Source organism: Carassius auratus, unplaced genomic scaffold (assembly GCF_003368295.1).
Source record: "Carassius auratus strain Wakin unplaced genomic scaffold, ASM336829v1 scaf_tig00216437, whole genome shotgun sequence".
Taxonomy (NCBI): Eukaryota; Metazoa; Chordata; class Actinopteri; order Cypriniformes; family Cyprinidae; genus Carassius; species Carassius auratus.
Window position 1 is genome coordinate 351,526 of NW_020528572.1, and position 27,261 is coordinate 378,786.

Below are 27,261 nucleotides of genomic sequence, written 5' to 3' on the forward strand. Positions count from 1 at the left end.
ATGCTCATCTTGGTGACCTTTCACCTTTCATTTGTCACCTCAGGACTACCCTCATGCCCTGTGTGAACATCAGCGTTATGTACAGCTCAGAGTCACAGGTGAAACGCCTCCTCATCAGCACGCTTCACTCTTAATAACCCAATGAAGTGTGTCCCAGACACTGATCACTGAGAGAGTGAGCGCCAAGGGAAAACACAGGTGGAATAAAGCAGTTCTTTAATCACTAAAAGGTTCTTTGAGGAACCAAAAATGGTTCTTTTATGGAACCTTTATTTTCAGATGCTTCTGAGTGTCCATAAAAACTGATCCATATATACACAGTTTCACCATAAAGTCTAGGAGAAGGACACATGAAAAACTATGGATGCTTTCTATCCTTTCACAGCAGATGTCATTGGGCAGACACTATCCTGTCTTTCAACATACGAGCCTCTTAACAACCTCCCTCGAGACGTCTCAGAGAGCAGAAGGGAGATAGCCATCAATGCTTTCAGGTCAAATAAAGGAAATATTTAGCGGCAGTAAAAATAACGGCACCGTAATAAAATACATTTAAACACAGCTGGTCTGCAGGCTGAAGGGCGAGATGAAATGAGAGGGAGGAGCATATTAAACCTGTTCTGTTGACTCATCATTTATGAATCATTTTGGAAACAATAATTAGATGATTTATGCTGTAGATATGCTTCTGAGTAAAACCAAATCACATTTACATTTAATAATAATAAAATAAAAATTACATAAAATGTGAGTTTTGAGAAGTGTATGACAATGATCATGAGATACTCACATGGACTTATATGCAAAAAAGATAAATATTTATTTGTATGTGTGTGATGGGAGGATCACTGGTCATCCATCGCAAATATTACAAGGATAGTGCAATATTTCAATTTAGCTACATTGGGGAAGATGTTTATCTGTGCCCAATTATCATACATTAGCATGCATTAGCACACATTAAAATTTCCTAAAGTGAATTAGATTGGGCCAGGCGGAGACTAGTTCCGTCAGACTTCTTTGTTCACTGGTGCATGTTGTAGAACGCACAAATCTAAATGCAAATCAATTAATAGTTCCATTTCTAATAACAAAAACAATAATTGAGTGTGTGCACAAGGGATGTCCATGTTAAACAGAAATGAAGAAACTGATGAACACACTTGTAATTATGCCCTAAATGAAATACATTAAAGACATCATTAACCAATCTAACACAGAGCACAAGCACACACAGAAATCAACATTTCCTCCATGAGATAGAAATCTTAAATTTGTGAAGCAACTTTTTTTTCTTTTTTTTTATATGACCTATAAAGACCACAGCACGCAATGGTTAATGTGTATGTTAATGGGACTTTGTATTTTTGTTTTGATTTCAGACACGTGTAGGAAAATCTCCTCCAGCCGTTCCACACCAGCTGCACTGCTGATAACCATAACCAATCAGCCATATGTGCTCTGACGGAGGATAGAGGAAGAAAGAGTAGATTACATGCTTGTGTGTGCCAGTGTGTGTGTGTGTGTGTGAGCAGAGAGAGAAAGAGAGAATGAGAAGAAAGGGAAAAAGAGGAGTGAGAGAGAAACTATTGTCTACACAGAAAACAATAAGGTACAGCAGGGTAAAAGTTTACTTAAACTAATATTTTATTTTTTCTGGTCATGTGATTTACAGTTACAATTGACTATTGATTTACATTACAGTTCAAAATTTTAATGTTTTTTTTTTTACAAATGTTTTTGAAAGGTTTCCAAGGCTGCATTACAATAAAGGAGTAACACTGTGAAATATTATTACAATTTATATAACTTTTAAAATAACTTCAAATAACTTTTCTATTTAAAATATAATTTACTACTGTGATGCAAAGCTGAATTTTCAGTGCTCCAGTCTTCAGTGTCACATGATTCCTCAAATCTAGATCTTTTTTGTGGATATTCTTGCCATGCTGTACTCTTACTGTTTACCTGCAAACATTGTGGTAATATAAAATGCAGTTGGCTGGACGGTTGAAAGTAAAATGAAGAGGAAGCGAGAAAGACACGAGGCAAAGGAAGAATGATAACCCTGTTATTTCATTACTGTCAAACCTCCATCTCATTATGGCTACAAAACAAAGAAAAATTCCCTTCTCTTCTTCAGGTGCAAGAAAATCCTGGCGTGTGTCATTTTTCGAAACTAAAGTAGGTTTGTGGGGTAGCAGAATAAACCTCTCCATCATCAACACACAAAACAGTAAAACAGTCTGTACAACAGAATCATGTACAGTCTGTAACAGATCTGATGTCACTAAAACACCAAAGTCTGTCATTCGGAAAGATAATGGGCTGACACGTGTTAGAGCACTTTAACATACAGTCATCATATTAAAGTGAGCATCTACAGACTATTCAATGACATTATTAAATATAAAGTGCATGTTACTCATTACTATTACTTACAGTAATTATTACACTATTAAATGGACACTAATGTAAGAGTGACCTGAATTAAGTGAATAATTCATTTAGTCCCTAAAGCCACTTTACATTAGACCAGATCTCATATGTCTAACTGTCATGCACAGATAAAAGCAGTTATTACATGAGACAATAAACAAGCAGTCCAACTGCTGCAACCCAACTTATCAGTTTAGTGGGCTGTGTTTACCAAACAAAACTAAGTTTCATATGAACAATTTTATTTAACGTTAAGTTTATTAAAAAATAAAACAACTGGTGTCAGACACACTTTAGAAACACTTAAAGAAATTAATACTTTAATCCAACAAGGATGCATTAAATTGATCAAAAGTCAAAGTAACATCTTTTCAACCCCAATTTACAGCATTTATACTAGTGAAACGTACACTATGAAAGTGCAGTATGAAATGACACATTATCAGGGAAAGAGCCATTAAATATCATCTTATGTCCACCTCGAAGTCCTCAAAGCCTACAATCCTCACAACACTGCACACACTAAATTTGGGCACATTTTGGGCATCAACTGTCTCCAACTGCTGTATTAAACACAATACAAGTTAATAAATAGTGCCAATAATGACACTAACAATAATGAAACTACAAACGTCTGTTCTTTTTATAATTTCTGCTAAGCGAAGACAACTACACAGTTAAGACCAATATCAGTACTCGCTTTGCTCAGTTTGAGAAAAAATGTGAAAATGATCAAAAACTCAATACATTTTTTTTTTTTTTTTGGTCCTCATTGGTAAAGCAGTGAAGTTCAAGTTAGCCATCATCTTGATCACTGGTTTGAGTCCAGTGGTGTTTTTGAGTGCTGACCTAATTGAACAGTGTTTAATCTGATTAGCCCAGTGACCTCTCCCCTACTGACTATCATACACACTCACAGCTTTAACAAACCCCCTGTGGCCACCACACTTGTTGACAGTCTGAAGAGTTTACCACAAGCAGAAACGCACTGATGATCACTACAAGCCACACTCAAAACAAGCTGAAGACAAGAACGGACAAACATTACAGCTGTCGTTGCTGCTATTGTCCATTAAACATAACCTCAACAACATTTGTGCTTTCAGTGTGCTGGGTTTATACTCATGTGGACGTGCTGTGGTTCACTAGACGTCTCTGAAGTGGATTAAATATTAAGGGTTTCTATGAAAAGAACTGAGGGCCTTGTTTTAGATGCTCACTGACTTGGAACAATGCAGAAATTCGGTCTAATCCACTCATATAGCCAAAGGCACCTGCCTGTCAGCTCCTATTCTGCTTACAGCATGCACGGAAAAAAACTAATACACAGATGCACATGCAAACATTTCTTCATTCATTCAAATACATAAAGAGATTTCATCTTAAAATGTTCTCTTAAAGGGAAAGTTCACCCCAAAATGAAGATTCTGATATCATTCACCTACTCTTACGTCTTTCCAAAAACAAAACCAAGGTTCCAAAAGGAGAGATACTTTTTAAGTTTTTGTTCCACATAATAAGCAGTACATCAAGGATAGTTAATAATGACAATTTTCATTTTTTGGGTAAGGACATGCACACACTATTTTTGTTCTGACACACATACACACACACACCATATATGCCAATAAAGATCCTTTATCTTTATCTTAAGAATATGACTTCTGTGCAACACAAAACAATATATCAGAAGCACTTTTTCCCTCATTAATTGCCAACTGGTAGCCGAACAACACTAGACCCCCTTGACTTTCATTGTATTGAAAAACAAACAAAGAATGAAGTTTTTTTGTTCTGCATAATATATACTTATTTCAAACAGGTTCAAAACAATATACACATTTAACCATTTTCTAAGAATTTCCTTGTCTCGCTCTCTTTCAAACACACACACACACACACTGAGGGCTCACCGCGATCCGCAGCAGCGTCCCCTTCACTGATGCCCATCTGTCTTGCCGCCGGTCAATGACCAGGATGAAGCCGACCCCCGTCAAGCTGAGACTGAAAATCAGAGAGACACCATCACCATCACTATGGCAGCAAGCGCACACACACACACAAATCATAAACATTGAGATACTGCAGATGTCACATACCCTAAAGTCATCATTATACAGTTCTGTACTAATCAACCAACATCAGACTGACAAAGTAACTAGCATTCAGTGCATTGCAAACCATTACATTATCCACACGTACACATCTGCATTTGCCCCCTGACAAACAAGATGAATGCATACCGTGTCCGAATGCAAATGAAAACCCACAGACGTATGTTGAAATGCACTAGCCCAGAATGCAATCGTGGTAACGTAGCGCAGAGATGCTGAGCTGGTTGCTATGTCCATCACCATACAGAACGGCAGCTCTCTGCACCAGCAGTATCAAGCTGTTTTATGATGACCGAGGCAACAGAAAAATCCAGTTACACACTCCTGATATTAATAAAAACAAACAGCATGAATGTGCAGAATCCACCCTAACGCTGATATTCCAGGTGTCCTTCAGCAGATTTCAGTGTACACGGATGGCTTCCCCTCCGTTTCTTTCTTCCCTTCAGTGCACCTTTGCTTGCAGCTCCTCTGTTTATGGTTCCATTTGAATGAGTGCCACCGTAGGCACAGACCGGGAGAGCAGCTACATTTTGCCTCCCCGTCTACAGCGACCAATCGTGTGGCATCAGGTGCTCCCTCTCAACCAATCAGAGCTCAGGAGAGAGCTGATGGACAGCCAGTCTATTGAATTGCTAATATGGAATGTGGGCGGGAGATACGTGCTGATTGATAATGAAAGCTCCTCCTACAAGAAAACTGGCACTGCAGATACTTGTGTATTAAATCTGCCGCCATTACAGTGACACAGATTGTGTGTCTCTTTTTCTGGCTCCCGCCTTTTCCACCAAATTTCACACTCCCGTCCCCTTTCTGTCCCCTCAATCCCACCTCCTAGTCCCCCCTCTCAGCCTCCGGCTGTTTTTCTCAGGAACGTTTGTTCTCTGCTCCTTTCACAGTGGAGGGCAGGAGGAGGAAGCAAAGGAGAGAGATGCAGGGGTCTTATCAGCTGACAAAGCCCCGGTGCAGATCTGCACTAACACACTGACTAATGACCTTGAAAGTTCATCTGTAATAAAGATCAAAAATCTGATTGCAATCATCACTGCAATTATATCCTTCCATTCAAAGGCTGCTGGGGGTTCGAAAGCCATCGGGTGCTCACTACACATGATTTATGGTCATACTGGTGCTTAGCCTAATAATGTTTTTAATCATTGTTCTGTGTGGTTAGCACATTGTGTTAAGACTGCAAAGTTTTATATATATATATATATATATATATATATATATATATATATATATATATATATATATATATATATATATATATATATATATTTTTTTTTTTTTTTTTTTTTTTTTTCATATACTATATAGCTGAATGCTTTAAACAATGAGATGAAGATTAAATATAGCACATTTGCATTTTCAATGTTAAAAAAATTGGGGTTGACTGTAAATTTAAAATATTTTATAATATGTATAAATATAATACTTTATAATATTGTATACTATCATAATATGTTAAATGTTATAATATTACATGACATGTTTTATCAGAAACCACAGAACAGATTCAGGACCATGTCTTGCTTACATATGAATCTTTGAATAATAATAATTTCAAAATGTACAAACACATATCGAGGTCATATTTCACTCAATATCTATTTGTGCATTAATATATTAATTTAGGAATCAATTAATTACTTAATTGTTATTATTACTATTTAATATTTTTGTGTGTCCAGACAGTATAAAAAAACAAAATTTGAATTAGATTTCATTATAAGAATTAGAACTTTACGGCTAAATTTACTTCTATCTACAAGAACTACAAGAATGTTTATGGTTTTAACCAAAGTAGTATAGTAATTATTCTCCTATTATTATTTATTTTGTGTTAAAATATGACAAGGACACAAGGGGGTTTCATGACATTCGCTCCTGAACTCAGAATCAGAACTAAATTAAAACCCCATCAGCCATTTTCAGCATGAAGAAATCCATCTAATTACTCAATCACCCCCTCTCTCTGTGTTTCTCATGGGAATAATGGGGAAACAAGAGGTGGAGAGAGAGAGAGAGAGAGTGGGGGGAGGGGGGTGGGGAAGCAAAGGACCAGAATCATGCTTTCATTAGAATATTAACAAGGGCTGTTAAATTAAAGAGGATTTCTCAGGATCAGCAAACACACCAATGCACCAGTGAACTTTCACAGGGATTAACAGAAAAAAAAATTATATATAGATACAAAGAACATCTCTAGGTTACTTATTGATATGAAGGCATTTTCAGGTCAATAATAATGTACTTGCCTGAGAAAATCATATATTCAAATTACTCACAAACTAAGAATGCATATGTAAAACAAGGGGCATTAGGATCACCTTGTTAATCATGTACATAATTACACATTCTAATTTAATATGTATGATGAATATTAATGAGGTAGCAGTCATACACACTCACACACAAGCAGGCAGTCATAACAGCATGATGTGCTGCAATGGGAAAGGATTAGAGTGCCCTCTATTGGCACTCAGTTTACCATCAACAGTGCAGTGATAAAATCAAGATAATGTCATCATAAATCGAATACATACAATGTTTTCTTTTGTTAAACAAAACTAGATTCAGATAGGCTTTATTAAGTGATAACACATTTTTTTGACCAATAAACTTTCCTGACATTTCCAGTCATTCATCAATGCTGGATTTTAAATCATGTTACAGAGATGGGAGTGTTTTTATATGTCAGGATTAGTGCTGTCAAACAATTAATCGCATCCAAAATAAAAGTTTTTGTTTACATAATATGGGTGTGTTTATTTATTATGTATATATAATTACGCACACTTACAGTATATAGATTGAAAATATTTACATGCATTTTATCATATATAAATATATTTAACACATAAACAACATTTTTCTAAATGTAAACATTAATGTGTGTGTATTTATTATATATATATATATATATATATATATATATATATATATATATATATATATATATATATATATATATATATATATACACACACACACACACACACACACACACACACACACACACACACACACACACACACACACATAATAAATATACAAAGTACACATACTGTATGAATTATGCAAACAAAAACTTTTATTTTGGATTTGATTAATCGTTTGTCAGCACTAGTCAGGATGCATTTTTTGTGAATTAATAGATTGAAGTCCACACGTTTCCAATAGCAGCATCATTGGACAGACTGATGTTATCACAGCGGTTTGCATGCACATCTACTTTGTAAGCACCAGCCAATAAATAAGCACTTTTCCTGGTCTGGGAGAAAATATTTTTCAAATGCCTCTTTTTTTTTTAAGTGCTGGTAATGACTGGTCCTTCCACCTCCTGTTTTCTCACCTGGGAACGCTAGTCAGGTATGTCAGCACGTTGTGAAACTCCTGTTCCTCCAGCTCACCAAATGCCGGGTACTCTGGGAATATAATGATGGGGCTGCCATTCTGTCCTCGGCCACCTGGAAATGCAGATGTGGAAAAGGCAGCTGTTAGCGATTCTGTTTAAGATGCAGCATGAAAACTAATCACTGTTTTATACTGCCCTGTGATGCATATAAGTTAAGGAAACCTGCTTATTTAGAGGGAGAAATGTCTATAACCAGTGACCTTGAAGCTGCAATTAGTTTACAGTCAGACTGATCAGGAAATATAACAATCCAGCAGCACTTCTGCATGTAAAAAGTCTTCTACCCACAAGGGGGCACTTCTACAGCTTCCCATGTACAGCTCACACAGAGAAAGATAGCGACTGCGTACATTAACAGAAGAATGATTGTATCTGTTATGAACTGCATAGATGCATCAAGGACATGAAGCATTGTCAAGGGCACAATGCAACAGCATTAGGACAAAACCTTCTAACAACCTCTTTTCCTGTCATTGAGCTTTGCCTTGCAAATACAGATGAGGCCATTCGAAAATAGAGATAACCATCATATTAATCATTAGTGGGGCTATAGATATAGTCTATGTGCGAGTGAGAAAGAGAAAGAGGAAGAAGGACATGTTTGGTGCAGTGACAGAGGTCATGTGACCATGTGTGTGTATTTGGATGCTACAACACTGTGATTAATAGAGCAGGATGGATCCACTGCAGAGCTCACACACATTAACACACACAGGTGCGCAAACAAACACGAGGTGAAAAGGACACTGCTGTTGCATTTGTTACCATCAGTAGAGCAAACCCAAAGAGCTTCAGTCCATCTGGACCAGGTGAGAGAGAGAGAGGGTCACTCCACAACATTATACTACAACATGGAACCCAGACGAAGACAAAGAGTCATTCATCATCTTCAACAAACAGACAATAACCATACAAAAGAAACTAATTGAAATAAATTAGAATATAGTCAAATTTAGTACATTACAGTACAATTTATAATAAAAGGATAGAATATGAATATAATTGGAGTTAAACAGAGAAGAATGTAGTATAAGAGAAGAACAGAAAAATAGAGCACAATGGAGTGTAAACAGAACAGAAATACAGTTGAGTGGAATGGAATATACCAATATAGCAAAATAGAGTAGAATAGCAGTATATGGGTAGAACAGCTGTATGTAGCAGAATGTAGTAGAACACAGAATAATGGAGAAATTTAGAGTTGAAGAGTGAAAACAGCAGAAGAATAGTAGAATGAAGCAGAACAATGTTAAATACAGAAGGATAGAGGTGAAACTAAATTAATAGACGGAAAATAGAAAAGATTGTAGTAGAAAAAAGTACCATCAGAACACAAATACAGACCTAAGAAATCTAGAACATGGACAATATTAACAGAAAGGGCTTTCATCCCAATCTCACCAACTGGGTGACTTTAGTGTCCGGTGTTTCCATCAGATACACACACACACACACCCTGTATGATAATGATAATATCAGACACAGGCCTCTGCAACCGTCTGGGAGGGAAGAAGTAGGACCAGAAAAGAAAATAGATGAAAAGAGCTAAAAAGGAAATGAAAACAGGGAAAAAACAGAAGGAGCGTCTAGCAGTGGAGGTCTGTCATTAAATCTAGGTGGAGAACTGAGGCATGAGACCAGAGAAACATATTCAACATAGCAACATAAACACAGATATAAAATCAGTGCATATGCTACATGGACACACACACACACACACACACACACACACAAAATACATAAGCAATCGCTCAATTATTCATGTGGCATTATATAGTGAATGCTCTATACTGGGATGAAGTTAACAAAAATGAGGAAGCTATTTGGAAAGTATTTGCAGATTTCCATATTGCAATAAGTGCTTCAGCTATACTCTATAAATGCTTTAGAATGTGCACACAATAGAGGGAAACAAACTGTCCACTTAAAATTCAGACAGCACAATAAAATGGCTGTCATACAAATTTGGGAATAGGAAGCCGTTTCTGAAGTCACAAGGTCATCAGTTAACAGAAACCAGAAGAGCAATAAACACCGATCTTTTTTTTTCTTTTTATTGGAATATCCTTGTTTCTTCAATGATGCAGCTTGGCTGTTCACTCTTCTAGCAGTATTGTTGTAAATGTTTCATGGCATGTATAATGCATGAGTTCAGAGTTCAGACTCTAATGCAATGAAGGCATGAGTTGTTGTTTTTTATAGAAAACCTGAATGCCAATCTAATCCTCTTATTCACTATAAAACTCTTCTATAGATCTCACACACAGCCTAACTGTCAATCAAACATCCTCGCAAAGCACATCAGCTCTGAACTTTGTCAAGCACATCGTCATGGCAAAACTAAATAATTAAGAGGCTTCCTGCAGTCAGGTGTCATCATGGGCAACCTGAGCAGAGGCCTTACTGGGTTATTTAGGGAGACTGGAGAGAGTTTCTGGAGTGTTATGTGACTGTGTGTTTATGTGGAATCTGTGCACGTTCTGAATTAATCTGCTCTGTGAAATGGCACATGTGAAACAGGACAAATCATACTCATGATGCTGTCCAAACACTAAATATAGCTCATTAGATCAGTGATTAAGTGACGTATTCACTTCCTAGACACATTTGCACTATAAACATCCGAGTGAATGAGAATGTCAGCACTGGGTTTTTACATGCACATTTTACAGTTATGCTTAATAACGTGGAACTACAGGAAATGAATACATTTTAACATGGAAGATGCAAACGGTTTAAAAAAATTTAGGATAAGTATGATTTTAAATTAATACATTTATTCTGCAAGGATGCGATAAATTGACCAAAAGCTGCACAGTTTCCACAAAAACACAAAGCAGCACAACTGTTTTCAACATTGATATTAAGCAGCAGATCAGTATATTAGACTGATTTCTGAAAGAATCATGTGACACTGAAAACTGCAGCAATGAGGCTAAAAAAATTCAGCTTTGCATCACAGGAATAAATTAGATTTTAAAATATATTAAATTAGAAGCCAAGCGTTTTGAATTGTAATAACATTACACAATATCAAATTTTTTTTTTTTTACTGTGTTTATTGTTCAAATAAATGCAACCTTGGTAAAGATATGAGACTTCTTTCCAACACAGGAAAAAAAACATACAGTTCTTTAGGTAAATGTGACAATGACGTGCATGATAATGTGATTTTTTTTTTTAGTTATCAATGTTTTGTTGTACATGTATACTTATTTAATGATGATCTTTTTGATGAAGCTTTCAGAATCTCTCATAGTGAGCACACAGTCTTTATTGGCAAAGCATTCTGGGACTGATTGTGTAGGAGACTCACCTGACAGGAAGGCAAATTGTTTCCTGAGGTCTGGGCTGATGTCTGCAGCACACAGAAGACTGCTCTCCTGCTGCATAATCTCATCTGTGTGAGAAACAGATTTCATTAGTAAACATTTTACCATAAATAAGGCAATAAATTGTTATTTCTCATGTTAATTATTATGGTTATAACACACAATTTCATTGACACACAGTGATGACACATAGGACCATAAATCGATTTCTGATTAGAGTCTGAGAAGAGCAGCTGGATGAATGGATATAGTAGATATTGGATGGAAAAGCATTTGAATGCATTTAAAGATGGAAGAAAAGTTGGATGAATGGATGGTTGGACGAAGACGGGAAGTTGAAAACACAGAAAAGAGGAAGAGAGAGTATTTTCTCAGTGCATCCGGAATTATTGTAAGCAGCTTTTGTGAGTCTTCAGCCGCTGCAGTGTGTCTTTGAGTCACTGCACCACATGTTTCTCACGCTCAGAGTCAGACTGTATGACTTTTAGATATGTTCTCATGTTGTAGGTCAGAATCTGAACATGTTGGTCTGAATAAAGGTGAAATCAGCCCGCTGTGAACAGATGAATCCAAAACAAACCAAGAACACATGATCAACCATGATCTCTGGCACCGTGCCAATCAGCAAGGACTGAGTCACTGGACAACAGTTGGAAACAGCCATACACACTTTCATCTGTCTTTGCTGCTGTTACTTAGATGCTTGAGACTTTAAGGAATCTGAATTACAGCTCTTGAACTCGGCAAGGGCTGAGTATTTAAGTAGGTCACAGATAAACATTCAACTCACAGTACTGTGAGTGGGCTTACGGATTTCATTATTAATTTCTTTTTCCATTAGTTTTGCTACAGAGGCTTTTATTGAACATCATTGGACTGTAGGTTTGTAATGTACAAGTGTTAACTCAAGACAAATACTGATAAAATCCTTCCAGAAGACCACATTCATCTGTGCAAAAGACCATCTGGGTCGAAAACATGCAGGTTAGGATAGCTTTTGCTGCTCTGGTCACACCTGTGGCTTTTGCCATGCCACGCCATGCCTGCAATTCAATTCAATTCGAAATCAAAACAGATGAAATGAAATAAGAAACAAAACTATTTAAACCAACTAAAAACAAAGACCCAACCAAAAGCAAATAAAGCAACGCAACAAAACAAATGAAACATGCAGAACAAACAAACAACAAAACCAAAAAAAAAAAAGCAAATAAAACTAATAAAATGAACAAAACAAAACAAATGCAATTACAACAAACAATATCAAGCAAAACAAATTAAATAAAATAATAACTAAAAAGCAAATCAACTCAAAACAAACAGAATAAAACAAAATATGGCAAACAAATGATTTTGAAAAAATATCATCATGGTATCAAAACATAAAATGAATTAAAAAAACATTATAAAAGCATAACTAAGTATTTAAAGCATTAATTTTCACTAAATGATTCAATGCTACTATAATTCATCTTAAATCTAACATAGCAATTCCAAATGAAAGTAACAAATGTTTTATTTACTTCCCAAAACCCATTTTTACTCACATCTGACACTGTGATGCACTCTACCCATCAACACGCTTATCTTTACTGTGATTTCTATTACAAGTTTCTTTTGATTATAATGTGATATATTACATTGTCTGTAAGAAACAGCACATCTGACAAAGTGATCTGTTAATCTAATCTCCTCACACAGGAAATGGCCTTCTTTGAAAGCTATGGAGTACAGTGGAGAAGCCTTCAGGAGAAGATAAGGCCTCTTTGAAATCAGAAGGACAGTGACGTAAGACCCATTACAACATCACAGAAAAACACTCTGGCTGCTCACCCTGTTATTAAGTTTCTGTAAAGTTCAATGACATTGTGCATGTTTTTTTTAAATAAAGGTTCAGCATTCCTCAGTGCCTTCATTTGGCCAATATAAGCACACTACCATGAACTTCAAAGTTCAGCCCCCAAAAGGTCAGCTCTACCGATCAACCGATCAAAACAGTCCTCTTCCTTTCCCACCGCTCCACTCCCGACGTCACTGATCACAGACGAGCACCTGTTTTCACCGTTCCCAGCACCATGCCACGGCCATGATTAGTAAAGACAGATGCTTGCAGATAAAGCGAGAGCTGTTAATCCTTTATCTACCCTGGTTACACAGACAGTGAGCTGGTAAAAGCTGATCGCAGACCACATTCAGATTAAGATCACGGTAGGATTTCTGATCTCCGTGACCTTCAGTAATAATGTCGCGTGACTTCAGAGACAGCTGCCACAGCCCAGGTAAAAACTGAGCTTGTGAGGTTAAGAGAAGTTTCTGGCACTGAAAGATTGCCAGTTATGCCGAAGAGAAGTTGTGACCAACAAACACACCAATGCTTTGCTTTTCTTTGTTATTTAGAACAAGCATTAGAGACATTCAGGTAAAAGGATATTTGTACTACTAAAGTTAATCTCATATATTCATCATTTGTTGCTTCAGGCTATAAAAGTGTTCATTCTACAGTTCTTCAACCTCACAAAGATACCATTTGATAAGAGTTAAATGATAAAAATAGAATGACTTAAAAAAAAACTGGTCAAGGGATTTTATGTCCAGGCATTCCATGACAAGTTCTTCTGTGTTCCAAATTGGATTGTATTCCAAACACTATTATGCATTTAAGCAATTAGGTATGAGAGGCTGTTACATTGTGAATGTAGTCACGGCTACAGGGCACATGACACAGACACAGAGCAATGCCAGAAACCCCTTCATCTGGGAAAATATTCACAGTAAAGAACAAACTCAAACGCCTTACAGATTTTCTACAGTTTTAAAACTAGCAAGTACGCAGCAAGAGGCTAGATTACTTACTAATTGCAGTCAATTATTGATTTCAAATTACATGACAAGAATTATAGTTAGTATCAATCCATTAAAGATTTCAGGTAATATAATCAGAATACTTTGATCACTTTTAGATTACTTTTTAACCATTAAAGAACATCAGAGAGCCGTGAACATGCAAATTTGATCATTATTAAAATATTTATTTTAAAATCTCAGTGGTACTTAAAGTGAATCTATTATTAGGTGAAAAAGATTCAGATGACAATAAGTCTTGGAGCGCTTGCATTACCTGGAATTAAGAATATATGGTTAAATAATTTAAATAAAAATGAATGTGTCCATCAGTAGTTGATGCAATGTTGAAACACTTCTCAAACCTGAAATGATTTTTGTAAATCCAGTGGTCTAATGCTGTGTGTCCCTGCCTGACTAAAGACTGGTCTTTGTGTCAATGTCCACAAAACTGATTGGGGCAGTCAACACTAAAAGACAGCTGTCAAACGTCAGCTCCAGGGGTGTAGATGATAAAGTGCATCTCACAGTCTTTTTGATGTGACAAACCTGGGTTCAAAACCATCTTATGTCAAAATTGTTTTACTGCCTTTACAAATCTCATATCACATCGGAAAGGCATTTATTTTCAATAAAAATGAAGTTATAAAGTATCGGGGAGGGTTAGGGTAGGTGAAGGGAGCGCTTTGTCCCAATAAGGTGGCATCCATTTAATAATGTGAATAAAAATTATAATTTTACGCAATACATTATTATTGCATACTGTTTTATAATGAATCACAATGAGGTGCAGATAATTGCCACTATTTAAATTAAGTAACACAAATAGCAGAAAATCCTGTTATTTTAAGTGTAAATAGAAACTATAGATATTTGCACTTAAAAAATACTGCTATATTAATTTAGTGTAAATAACATCTAATTGCTATTTACACAGTGTAAATAGCATTTATTGCTATTTGAACTTAGTGCAAATAGCCATTGCCATATATTTTAAGTGTTAGGCCATTTCAGAAAGCAACACTTAAAGGTTAAAAAAAAAGAGGAGAATCAATATGTAATCAGGTAATCAATACAAATTAACTGTAGTCAGATTACAAATATTTTAAAATGTAATTACATTTTTGGAATTGGATTATGTAAACCAGATTAATTGTAATTTGTTACTATGTTACTACCCAGATTTGTACACATGCATGCATATATACACACACACACACACACACACACACACACACATACACACACACACACACACAAACAGTGCCTTGCCTAAGTATTCATTTTTTTCCTCTTTTTGTTATATTGTAGCCTTATGTTAAACTGCTTTAAATAATTTTTTCCCATCAGTCTACAGTCCATACACCAAATGAAAAAAGCAAATAACAGGTTTTTAACATCTTTGCAAATTTGAAACTTAGCTCAGAGGCTAGGGGTGCTCCGATCACGATCGGCCGATCGTTATGTGCATCTCGTCAGTAAAGCCGGTTTTCTAATGAGCCGTTAATTCCATCAGGTGCGTGATTTCACAGATCAGCTGTTACTACACAGAGTCATTGTTAATAGAGAAGATGCGCAAATCCACTTCATTTTCAGCATTTTTTGGCGCATCTTCTCAGTTAACAACGGCTCTGTGTAGTAACGGCTGCTCTATGTGAAATCACGCACCTGATGGAATTAACTGCTGATTAGAGAACCGGCTTTACTGACGAGATGCACATAACGATCGGCCGATCGTGATCGGAGCACCCCTATCAGAGCCATTCATATTGCATGTAAATTTTAGGGAAGCTAACCTGTTGCAAATTCAATCAAATGGGTATGATTTGGAAAGGGAGACATCTTAATAAAAGGTCTAACAGCTTAAAATTCATATTAGAGCATAAACCAATCCCTGAGGTAAAAAAAAAAAAAAAAATGCCCGTAAAGTCAGGAAGAGTTCAGAAAAAATTCTGCTGCAATGAAGTTTCACAGAAGCATGTAGCCTCCACTATCCACAATGAAAGATGTTTAGAACAACCAGGACTCTTCCTACTCTGAGAATTACAGATTTTAAAAGATCAGAATGTTCTTGTACACAACCCAAAACAGCCTACAACAAAAACAACAAAATAATAAAGAAGTAATTTTATGATTTTATCCTCTATATCCAATCACCGGAAGGTTTCTCATTTACATTGATCCCATCACTCCTGTTAGACAATACCAGGCCGCTGAGATCGAGGGGGACGCGTTTAGTCTTGTCCCTGTCGCCTCAGCTGGGCTCATGAGAAAGAGGCTTGAGCAGCGTCCAACGTTTTCATTCACCATCTCATCTCTTGGTGTTTAATCAACAAAGCTACGGCACTGAGCCTCCACTCAATACAAAACATCCTCTCACACATCCGCAAAACCAAAGCAGCAATAACAGGGCTATAGAAACGACCCAGGGCCCTGCACGGTCGCCAAGAATGCCAACTACACATTGACAAAGTGATTCGGCATCGGAGCGCAGGGAGCTGGTATACAGAAGAACCGGGGGAAGGGCAGACGCTCTCATTTTAATGCCATTCAACGGATAGACGAGTATTCTTTACAAGGCCTACATTTTTAATGCCACTCGGATGGGTTGAGCAGTGATCGCTACCTCAATGTGATTGAAGATCTGAGTTTGGACTATAGCCTAAAAGATCCCAGTAATGCAAAACTCATCTTCATTTCAGGAAACTGCTAGCTGTCTTTTGTTCAGTTATTTTGTTAGTTCACAAAAGTATAACAGATTGCCTTGTTGTAATGATATTTAAGCTGTACTATGACTTTAATGGGGCAAAAGTGTATTTATACCAGAATCACAGTTGCAGAAATAAAATAAAAAAAACACACCATGTGCCCAACTTCAAAACAAGACTAAGTAACTATTAAATTTTTTTTTTACATAAAAAAAATAAATCATATAAAGTAATCTTTTATATTTAACAAATTATTTAATTAAAAAAATAATTATGTAACGTTACATGCAACACTGGTCTTATCTCACTAACACCCTGATGCTCTTATATATTGTAGTTTATGATGAGCAGGATCCAAATTCTTCGCTATTTCGTAAGTTTCAGCTATTAAAATAAAAACTGCAATTGTGAGCCTGAAGATCTCACCTCTCTTGGAACTGTGTTTCCTGATGCAGGAGAACAAGGACAACATGTTTTCCGCGTCTCTGCGGTTGTGTCCACTCTTTGCATTATTTACAGGAGAGTGTTGGATACAGTGGCTTAAAACCTCAGCACTGCACTAACAGCTCAGATGGAAAAACAAGATACATACCAATGCACAGACACATACACACTCAATGTTAACATGCAAGGAAAACATCCTCTTTGTTCTTCGTGTCTGTGCAAGCAGCACAAGTTAAACGCATGCTGCAGTTTTTGTTAAAGACCTCTTCGGCTGTGTCAAGTCCGAGCCTGTCTGAACTACAAAGAACCAGTCCAGGTTAAAACGCACAGGAGTGCAATATAAACCATTACTGCTACACACTGTAAAGCATGACATCTTTCTTTACACAGGAATCACACCCTTATCTCATTGTGATTTCCATAATAACTACATCCTTTATGCACTCTAAACAAAAAGAAGCTCATATAATTCATTAAACAAGGCTAATATACAATGAATGTTCCAGAACAACAGTTAAAAACATAGAACTAAGCCACATGCTATTAGTCAATTCATCCATTATCCATATTACTTTTGCATTTGTCTTCAAGTCATACAATACACCAAATTATAAAAGGATAGTTGGACAAAAAATGAAAATTCTGTTATTTACAGACCCTCAACAAATAACAATGTTGCAAAATACATCAGTTATAAAATGACTTTAATTTCAACTATAAAGCAACTCTAAGGATGACTATCCATTATTTAGCTCAATGTTATTTAAATTAGTTCAATACCAGGATAACAGTGTTGCAAAGTTAATGAGTTACAAAACATTCAATTTAGCTATAAAGCAGTTCCACATAACACAATAATAGCATTAAGCCACAACATTACACACCATTACACACATACACGTGGATTGCTTCTCTGATCTTCATTACACAAAACTATGCACCAGCTCATTATTTACACACAACACACACAAACAACTTAACAAATAAAGTCCCAAATGGCTTATTAACCGTGCACATGGTTGAGTGTCATGAGTGCACTGTAACTGTGTGTGTGTGTGATGTATTCAGACATGTGGTCTGGCTCCAGCTATATGGACAAATGTGAACAGTGCCATATCAATTATACAATCACACCAACTGCTAACTTAAAGGTCAGTGTGCACGCGCGCTATCAGAATAAACTAGGGTGTGTGTTCATGCACTTACATTTGATATCTTATCTGCGCTTTACAGAGTCTCCATCTGTTAGGCTGGAAGAATACAAATGAGAAACACACACACACACACACACACACAGCCCCACACACAACAGCAACAAATGGGCAACAAGTGGGTCAAATTCTCTACATTCCGTGCCCATCTTTTTAACAGTTTAATTGAATGTATATCAGATCATTGTGTTCTGAAACGGAACAAAAATAAAACGAGGCCACTAAAGTTCAGAGACTTTCTTTAAAAGAGTCTTTAAAAAACACGCTGATCAGAGCCTCTGAATTGTATAAATTCAGTTCGTAACTGATTATGGGGTATGATTTTACAATCTTCTATTTTCGCTCTCAGCGGTGATATTGAAGAGTAAACCGTTTCTGGACTTGGTGCCCAGCAAAACCACAGTAGTTGGACACACAAGACAAAAAACACACCAGACGTTTAAAGACAGATGGTTACTAAATAATCATAGTGAGTAAAATTGTTATGACAAACCCTGCGAAGTCAACCAGAAGAGTGAGAAAAAAATATAACACGGCAAAACACTGCAAAGATGTCACACATTTTAGAAGTGTTTGCAAGCAAAACTATTAGAGCTGCTCATAGTTAACCCTACTGTAAATACACTACAAAAGTTGTTATTAATATTTAGCATGGATACATTCAATTTAATCAAAAGTGATAGTAAAGACTGACATGGATAAAGCAAATGCTGTTCTTTTGAATGACCTATCCATTAAAGAATTTCACCAAATTCTTAAGCACAAAAACGGTTTTCAACATTGATGATAAATGCTTCTTAAGCAGCATATCAAAATGATTTCTGAAGGATCATGTGACACAGGAATAAATTACATTTTATAATATTTTCAAACACTAACAGTTATAAAAATGGCGTAACCATTTGTGTAACCACCAATTTTGTAATGATGTTTCATATTGCGCGACTTGTTTAAAAGAGGTGAGCTGTTACTTAAAAAAAAATTTAGGAAGAATGACCCAAGCCATATGTAGGTACCAGGGTGAGGTCTTTTGATTTGGGCAACCAGCCAGAACACCCTAGCAACTGCAGAACAACATGCTAAAAACCTCTCACCATAGCAACTGCATAGGAATGCTCTGGCTTCGATTCACAACAGCCTGACATTGTGACAGCAACATTAGCTTGGGCAAGCACCATTCAAATTTCATCCAGAAAAAGTTCAAAATATAGTTTAAAAATAATAATAATAAAAGAACACACTTACCATACATCAACTCATTATTCACACTCTGTCAGAAGATATAGCTTTATGCACATAGATGAGGCATTATAGAAAGACACCCCACTTACTCTTAACAGCAGACAGACAGTGTGTTCTTGGATGCCACTCTTCAAATAGTAAAGTAAGCAGCCTACACTTTGTAGCACTCAGGTACACAGTATCTGTTGTAGTTCGACCCTTATTAAAGCTGCTTTCAGTTCTTTCAGCAACAGAAAAGAAAAGCTCAGCTAAATAAAGCTCATATTTCAGCATCTGATTCAGCACCTAACATTTTCCATTCAACTCAGAGTCTCTTCTGCAGTATAGCCCGAGGTCATAGTTACAGCACGCCTGTCTAGATTTAATAAGCAAATATCTTCTGATGTGCCATTACTTGCATACACAGTGAAACTTTGTGTCCATGATGAGCTTTCACAGCTAAGACAGAACCGCGATCACTGCGCACATTGACAGACTTGAAGAAAAGCTTCAATGTGTAACAACACCTTGGAAGTTGGCATAAAACCAGACTGGTGCCAAAAGTGGCCCATATGAGCATGGGTGAAACTGTTACAAACCGTTGACCAACAAACAATACGCTTCTCACGATCAGACAGTGGCAGAAAGGAGGGGGGAGTTTACATTCAAATTCAGGGTCGCATTTGAACTTGAAAATCAATGAACTGTGGGAAAGTTTAACATCTGACCAAACACAGATTTCAGATCACAGCACTGTATGAAAGAGAAGGACACACTTTTACAATAAGAAACGTATGATGAATGGAAATCTACTCCTGAATTGAAATATCAAGACCACAAAAGCATACCATTTAAAAAGCTGAAATCCACATAGAAAGCATAATCAGAACAGGAATGTTTTAACCCAAAAGGTTACAAATCTTTTTTCCTACACAATTAAAAGTGCCCTTCTGCCATAGAACCCCCATTTTGGGTTTCCTTTAAAAAAACTGTTCTTCAAAAAATATATTTTTAGTGTGAAGAACAAAAAAACCTAAAGAAGCTTTTTCCATTATGAAGAACTTTGTGGAATGGAAAGGTTCCACGGATGTTAAAGGTTCTTCTTGGAACCACCAATGTCAATAAAGAACCTTACTTTCTGAGAATCGATGTGAAGTTCATTTCCTGAGTTTATTAAGCTATAAAGACTACTTTAGTCTCCTACCTGTCACCATTTTCAGTTGCAGCCATAGTCTGGTAATGTCCTGGCAGAGCAAGGACACTCGGTTGAGCTCCATCCTGCTCAGAGCGCACCTTTCCCGGCCACCCTCCTGTTTCAGGTGCCTCTATCTCTGGGGCTTCATCCTCCTGCAGGACTTACGTAAGCAGCCACGCATAACTGTCCGTCAGCGCACTTCACATATCCTCATCTCCAACACACACAAACTCTACCGGCATCAGGTTACTCTGCCACACACACACATACATAAAGGTGCAAGGAACAGACGGTGGAGTCAAAGGGAGGAAAAGCCCCGGGGCAGCCGCTTTAACAAACCAGAATGCAATTCTGTAGCAACCTGTGTGTGCGTGCGTGAGTGAGTGGATAAGCTCTGACATACGCACACACTCTCTAATCGTCCTGCCTCTAACAGGTTTGAGAGAGAGAGAGAGAGGGAGGGATGGGGGGATGACAGCAGTTTTCTCTGTTTGTCACTCTGCCAGGGCCCTGTGGATTAATAATAGACAGCCAATCAAAATACTGGGGCCGGACTGAGAGGTGGAGCACATCAACTACATTATACTCCATCTATCATGATACTCAAATATATTATAGTTTACTGCACATAAAATATGTTAATTTTTTCAATAATTGGGATATTTATTTAGCAGTACTTTTTCCCTTTTAATAATTGCTTTAATGGTGTGATGTATTTGTTTCACCTATTTTTATTTCACCTTGTTTGACACTATACTGGGAAAATACAAATGCATAGCTTTGGCCTTCCATGCCAATAAGACAAATAGTTCAATTAAATAAATACATTATAATAACAATGCAACAAAATTCCGATAATAATATTCATTGTTCTAATTATTCCAAAAATTGTCATCTTGAAATTCACAGCTTTTAATAGCTCTTTTTAGTTCGTTTTTTAAAAAATAGAATTTCATCAATATTTATGACAAAAAAATTACGAAGACAGCGTAAAAAATTATTTTGTAAATTTTTTTTTTACAACTCTTTTTTAATGTTCACTATTGTTATTTTAAAATTTAGCAAATGTGCATAAAAACTAAATTATATGAAAAAGTGACAGTGTATGGTCATTGATACAATTTAACATGAAACTTTTTAATAACTTACCTTTTTTAGTAACACTTTACAATAAGAAACCATTAGTTAATGCACCAACATTTACTAACACTGAGCATTACAATTGTTACAGTATTTATGGATCTTTGTCATCTTTAATTAATGAAATATAATGGTTTATTGATAGTTCTTGTCAGCTCACACCCATTGAATAATATCGAATTAATAATGTGTGAGTACATATTGAAATTAATTACAAAGATTAAGAAATGCTTTTGAAGTACTTGTTAGTTAATTTAACAGATATATATTTTATTATATTTTTTACCCTGCACTGTGTAAAGTCATACAGAGCTGCATGGATGCCACACACACCCAGTTCAAGCAACCCATAAGAGCAGAGTGAAAGGCGCTGTGCGTCTGTATTCACAAAGAGCCTGGGAAAAAGACACACACACACACACACACACACACACACACCACCTGTTTGTGGCTGGAGTCTGCACAGAGAGAGAGTCTGCTGCTGTGAATTAAACAGCTCTATATAACTATAGTTCTGCAAAGCCTTTGATGAAACTCAAAACGCTTCAGCTTGAGAGAGAGAGAGAGAGAGAGAGAGAGAGAGAGAGAGAGAGAGAGAGAGAGAGAGAGAGAGAGAGAGAGAGAGAGAGATATCAATGGAAACAAAACAGATTTAGACGCATCAGCCTTTTTATGCTTATAAAATAGTAGAACAGCAGCAAAGACTGCCAAAGTTAGATAACATGTCTAAATATGTTCTCCAATTTAAGTTTTTGTGTGTGTGTGTGAGTGAGTGAGTACTCCATTCTTAGAGCACCACGGTTACTTACAAAATAATACAATTGTCAAGCATTTTAATGCACTACACACTATTTGAGACAATATCACAGATAAGTTTACAGAAAGGTATATCTGGGCCGGTGCTGTCTGAGAAATTATACGTTCATTGTGACTTTAGTGATACACAATCTTCAGCTCAAGGCTCTCTCACAGCCTGAAGGCCACAGGCCACATACAACAGGAGGACTTTAAAATGCAGGTTAAGTTCTAGACACCCTCGCTGGAAATCCCCTGGCTCTCTTCTCTTAGATCTTGTGTCCGGCTATATATACCCACTCCACGCTCGTCTGAGACACTCACACACTACAGATTATTTAAGAGAGACAGGGCTTCACTTTTAGAAAGACAAACACAATGCCTCTTTCTGTGCCTGATGATCAGTAACACTATGCCACTAAGCTAGATCCTCTGGGCTCAACGGTTTAACAGCTCTTAATGTACACCGTTACATAACATACATGCGGTTAAATAACCAAGTATAAACCATTATTTTATTAAACTTCATTCTGTAAACTTCATAGCCCAAGTAGCATCAGTGTAGTCAAAATAGTAACTATGCAATTATGTAAAATTGTTAATTCTATGTAGGATATATTTAACTTAATGAACTGTGATCTGCATTTCTAAAAGGCCTTTTCCATGCTGGGCTAGAATCAAAATCTCAAAATAAGATGATATCAATCTGTACAAGCTATCAACTTAATGAACTGGAGTATAATCAGTTTTATTTGCAATAACTGCAATTTCTGAAGTCAAGCTCTATGCTTGCTTTATTAGCAGGGGGAATCATTCCTTATGAGAAATAATGCAGAAGCAGTTCAAACTGAACTGTGATAAAACTGTAAAGCTGATTTCATATGTACGGTCTGCTGAACATATACCGGCAGAGGAGAGTAAAAATAGACTCCAGGCCGATTGATTCAGATAAATGTAGTCTAGAGGGACAGGATACATGTGGCCGTCTTTCATAATACTACAGCGCTGCAGCAGCTGTGATGAGAAAAGCAGGAGTGTGTTTCTGAAACTTCGGTCGATCCTGTTTCTGGCAGTTTTCCGATACTTCCCTGATACTTCATATGCAACAGTAACAGGATTGTGTGTAAATCATGAAACATACTGTGTATCCAACAAATCCAGTGATCAGGATAAGTGAAGCATTTGATGGAATAACTAACATCATATTTTCTCTTGTAGAGGTGACCAGCCACTTTAATAAACATACAGCAAAACAAATACAGCCTCAGATATCTACCTAGTAGTTTATATTTTAAAAATGCTGAATTCTTTGAAACTCATGACTTTTTCAGTAATTGTAAAAATAAATTCAAGAATCACCTTATACTGTGAACTGGTATTTCAAGAAAGTATTTCAAGCTAAGTGACATTATCAGCATGATGCCATGCTAACAATATTATTATCCATATTTAAAACTTTGGTTTATTTCACCTTATTATATTATTATAATTATAAAAATAATATATAATTATTATAATATATAAAAAATATTTAATATTATCAGGCATGTGTGTATGGGGGTGCTTTGGGGGCCAAGCCCCTGCTAATATCTGTAAATATTAATTAGAAACATAACATGAAAATTCAATGCACAAAAGTGAACTCACATTTGAAGTTCTTGTCAATATAAACATATTGATCTATAAATGTTCATTTAAATAGTTTGAACTATAGGTCTAACAGTTTCAAGGGCTTGTTCGGTCATTCTGTGTAAAATGAATGCATTCATGAATGAATGTGACATGAATGCAGATTATACAATAAAGCCTGCATTTTCATTGGTGTTTTAATAGACAATAGTTAAGAATTATAATTAATATAATTATAATAATAAATTTCTCTCAGTATTAAATTTAGTAACTAGTTTCACAGCAATTTTTTGTGATGATGGGTAATAAATTCTAAATAAAACATTTTAGTTGAACTTAACATTGAAGTCAAGTTTGGGCCAACTAAAAAATAGCAACAACTATCTCTCTGCAAAATATAATAATAATAATAATAATAATACATTTTATATATACATTTCTAGATATGTAACCTAATTATTAGGACTATTATTAGGTCTTTATATGGTGTAATTTCAGGTGTATGCGTTTAAGAACTTCTTTCAAGCAAAGTCTTGTGCTCATTTGGAGTCACAAGGATGAATTTTTACTGAGAGACGCTTTTAGGAAAGCACATGATTATTTGTATCTCAGGAGGAAATTGTCTTTCATAATAGATGTTTTCCTGTAATTCTTGTACTGTAGAATTTTTTTTTTTTCACAGATCCTCAACACAACCTGAATCTGAAGCATTACATTTTTAAACAACCTGTGTTGTATTTCATCATCAGTTTCAAGGGAAGAACCTTGAATACAGTCAGTCAGCAGATTCGAGGGAACCAACTGCTAAAGTGAGCATATGACCACAAATTTACCAGAAAGCGGTGATTTTCAGATCACTTGAGAATGATTGTGCAACTCATGTCAGCTCAAAACAATGATAATATGACCCATCAACACATCCTTTTCAGATGATGCCAGTGGCAAATGTCACACACACACACACACACACACATACACACTGGCTAGTCATGTGATCAGTCTGATGCAGTCACTGGTGGGTATTTGCATGGGTTTGGTCACAGCAGCAAATCACACAGATCACACAGCAACCAATTAAACCCTCAGTCCTCCAAAAATACATCAAAGATCGGATTCATGAGACAAACGAATTACAAATCCCAAATAACCATTGGACTCATGTGCCTGTTTGCAGAAATACACATCATTAAGATGTTAGCTTAGGGACTGCAAGTAAATAAAATGTGCATAGCAAATGAAAAAGAATACACATTAATTAAAAAATTATGCATAAATGGTGTGAACAGTTCTCATAAACAAGTTATTTTGTGGTTGCTCTTCATAATGAAACAGGAAAAAAGCTTGAGACAAAAGGTAGTTTTCAGACAGGCACCTGCAAAGTAGTCTCAGGAACACACAGAGACATGAATATATCCACAGGATATTACTATGACAGCATGTCTGGTTTATTACAAAACAACAAACAACAACAAGGATGCAAGAACTTCCTCTGCGGGCGCTGAAGCTACAAGGAGAGGAGGGAAACTTCCTCTTTATATAATTAAAGTTAAATCCATAAGATGAGGAGAAAAGCAATGAAATACTGTCATAAGATCAGGCATTTCCTTTGAATAACACACTAAACTGTTTACCAATCAGATTGTGCTCTCACTTTTTGAGTCTACATTTTTCTTGATTCTTTCCAGCTCCAGAAATTCGGTCATGCCAGTGGGAGAATGTCCCATCATTGACCTACATCAGTGTTGCCAGTCGTCACGTCCTCTGGCCTGCGGGGGGATGATGGCCGTCTGGACAGCAGTAACGCTTAGCTGTTCTCGAGGGACGTTCATGTCCCACACCCCCTTTATCATCCAGATTAAATCAGAACGGGCACTGTTATGGAGTCACAGGCTGTTTAGGCCTCAGCTTTACCCCTCTCTTAATCATCCACGCTTACTGCTGGCAGAATATACGCTTTCAATTGATGCAGTTTCGCCAAACAGTTAGACTTGTGTTTATGTGCTCTTCGTTTTCTAAACCAGGGAAACTTCAGGAATCCATGACATCAAAATGGAATTATTTTTCCATGGAATTTTGCAACATTAATTTTATTTTTTTTCATCAAACAAGAAGTGCATGCCAATTAATTCTCAGGTGCGAAGAACAAAAAAGTAGCTGAAATTGTCCACACACTGGAAAAATACAATCAGACAAAAAATGTCTATCAAAACACACACACACTTAGATGCATATATTATATATATTATATATTATATATATATATATTATATATATATATAAGGGGTGTCACGATTTCGATTTTAAATCGAAATCGATCGAAATTAAGTCACAGTCTCAAACTTCGAATTAAAAAATGGAATCGTCGATGCTGCCACGCCCCCATGTTGTATGACGGCAAATCAATGACAAAAATAACCGAGCATTCAACTGATGCTGGCGCGCGCGCTATATGGCGACATGTACTCTGCGCGCAATAAAAGCCCTCGCGCGCGCATGCTCATTCCCCACATTCTCGCGCTCGATCATCTCACCTCTGCTCGCGCGAACAATTTTATTTTTGTCAGTCGTGGGGCGGGGTTTGCTGTTTTAGTTGTTATCTCAAATGTCATTGGTTATTCCCCTTTTCCTAAAGTCAGTATTCGACGCCTGTTAGAAAATGAGTAATAATTAACTTGACTTGACCCATGACTTCATCAGTGGACCAGATACATGCGAGTAATCATTTCTTTTGCTTGTTTAATTTTTTTTTTCTTTAATGTAATTTAATGCAT

The 27,261-nt window shown here is 36.4% G+C and overlaps 1 protein-coding gene across 9 annotated transcripts in view; it reads right to left on the reverse strand.

The window, feature by feature from the left end:
* The window catches only part of LOC113098180 (guanine nucleotide exchange factor DBS-like), a 65,911-nt gene that overhangs the window by 24,699 nt on the left and 13,951 nt on the right, over positions 1-27,261 (reverse strand). For 8 of the 9 annotated variants that reach the window (XM_026263148.1, XM_026263146.1, XM_026263145.1 and 5 more), the window contains exons 2-4: positions 11,291-11,374; positions 7,912-8,026; positions 4,353-4,443 (exon numbers count right to left, since the gene is read on the reverse strand). In XM_026263148.1, the coding sequence (XP_026118933.1) occupies positions 4,353-4,443; positions 7,912-8,026; positions 11,291-11,374 (290 nt within the window). Of the gene's footprint in view, positions 1-4,352; positions 4,444-7,911; positions 8,027-11,290; positions 11,375-20,935; positions 21,354-27,261 lie in introns of those variants that run through there. The other variant, XM_026263149.1, reaches the window with a different exon arrangement.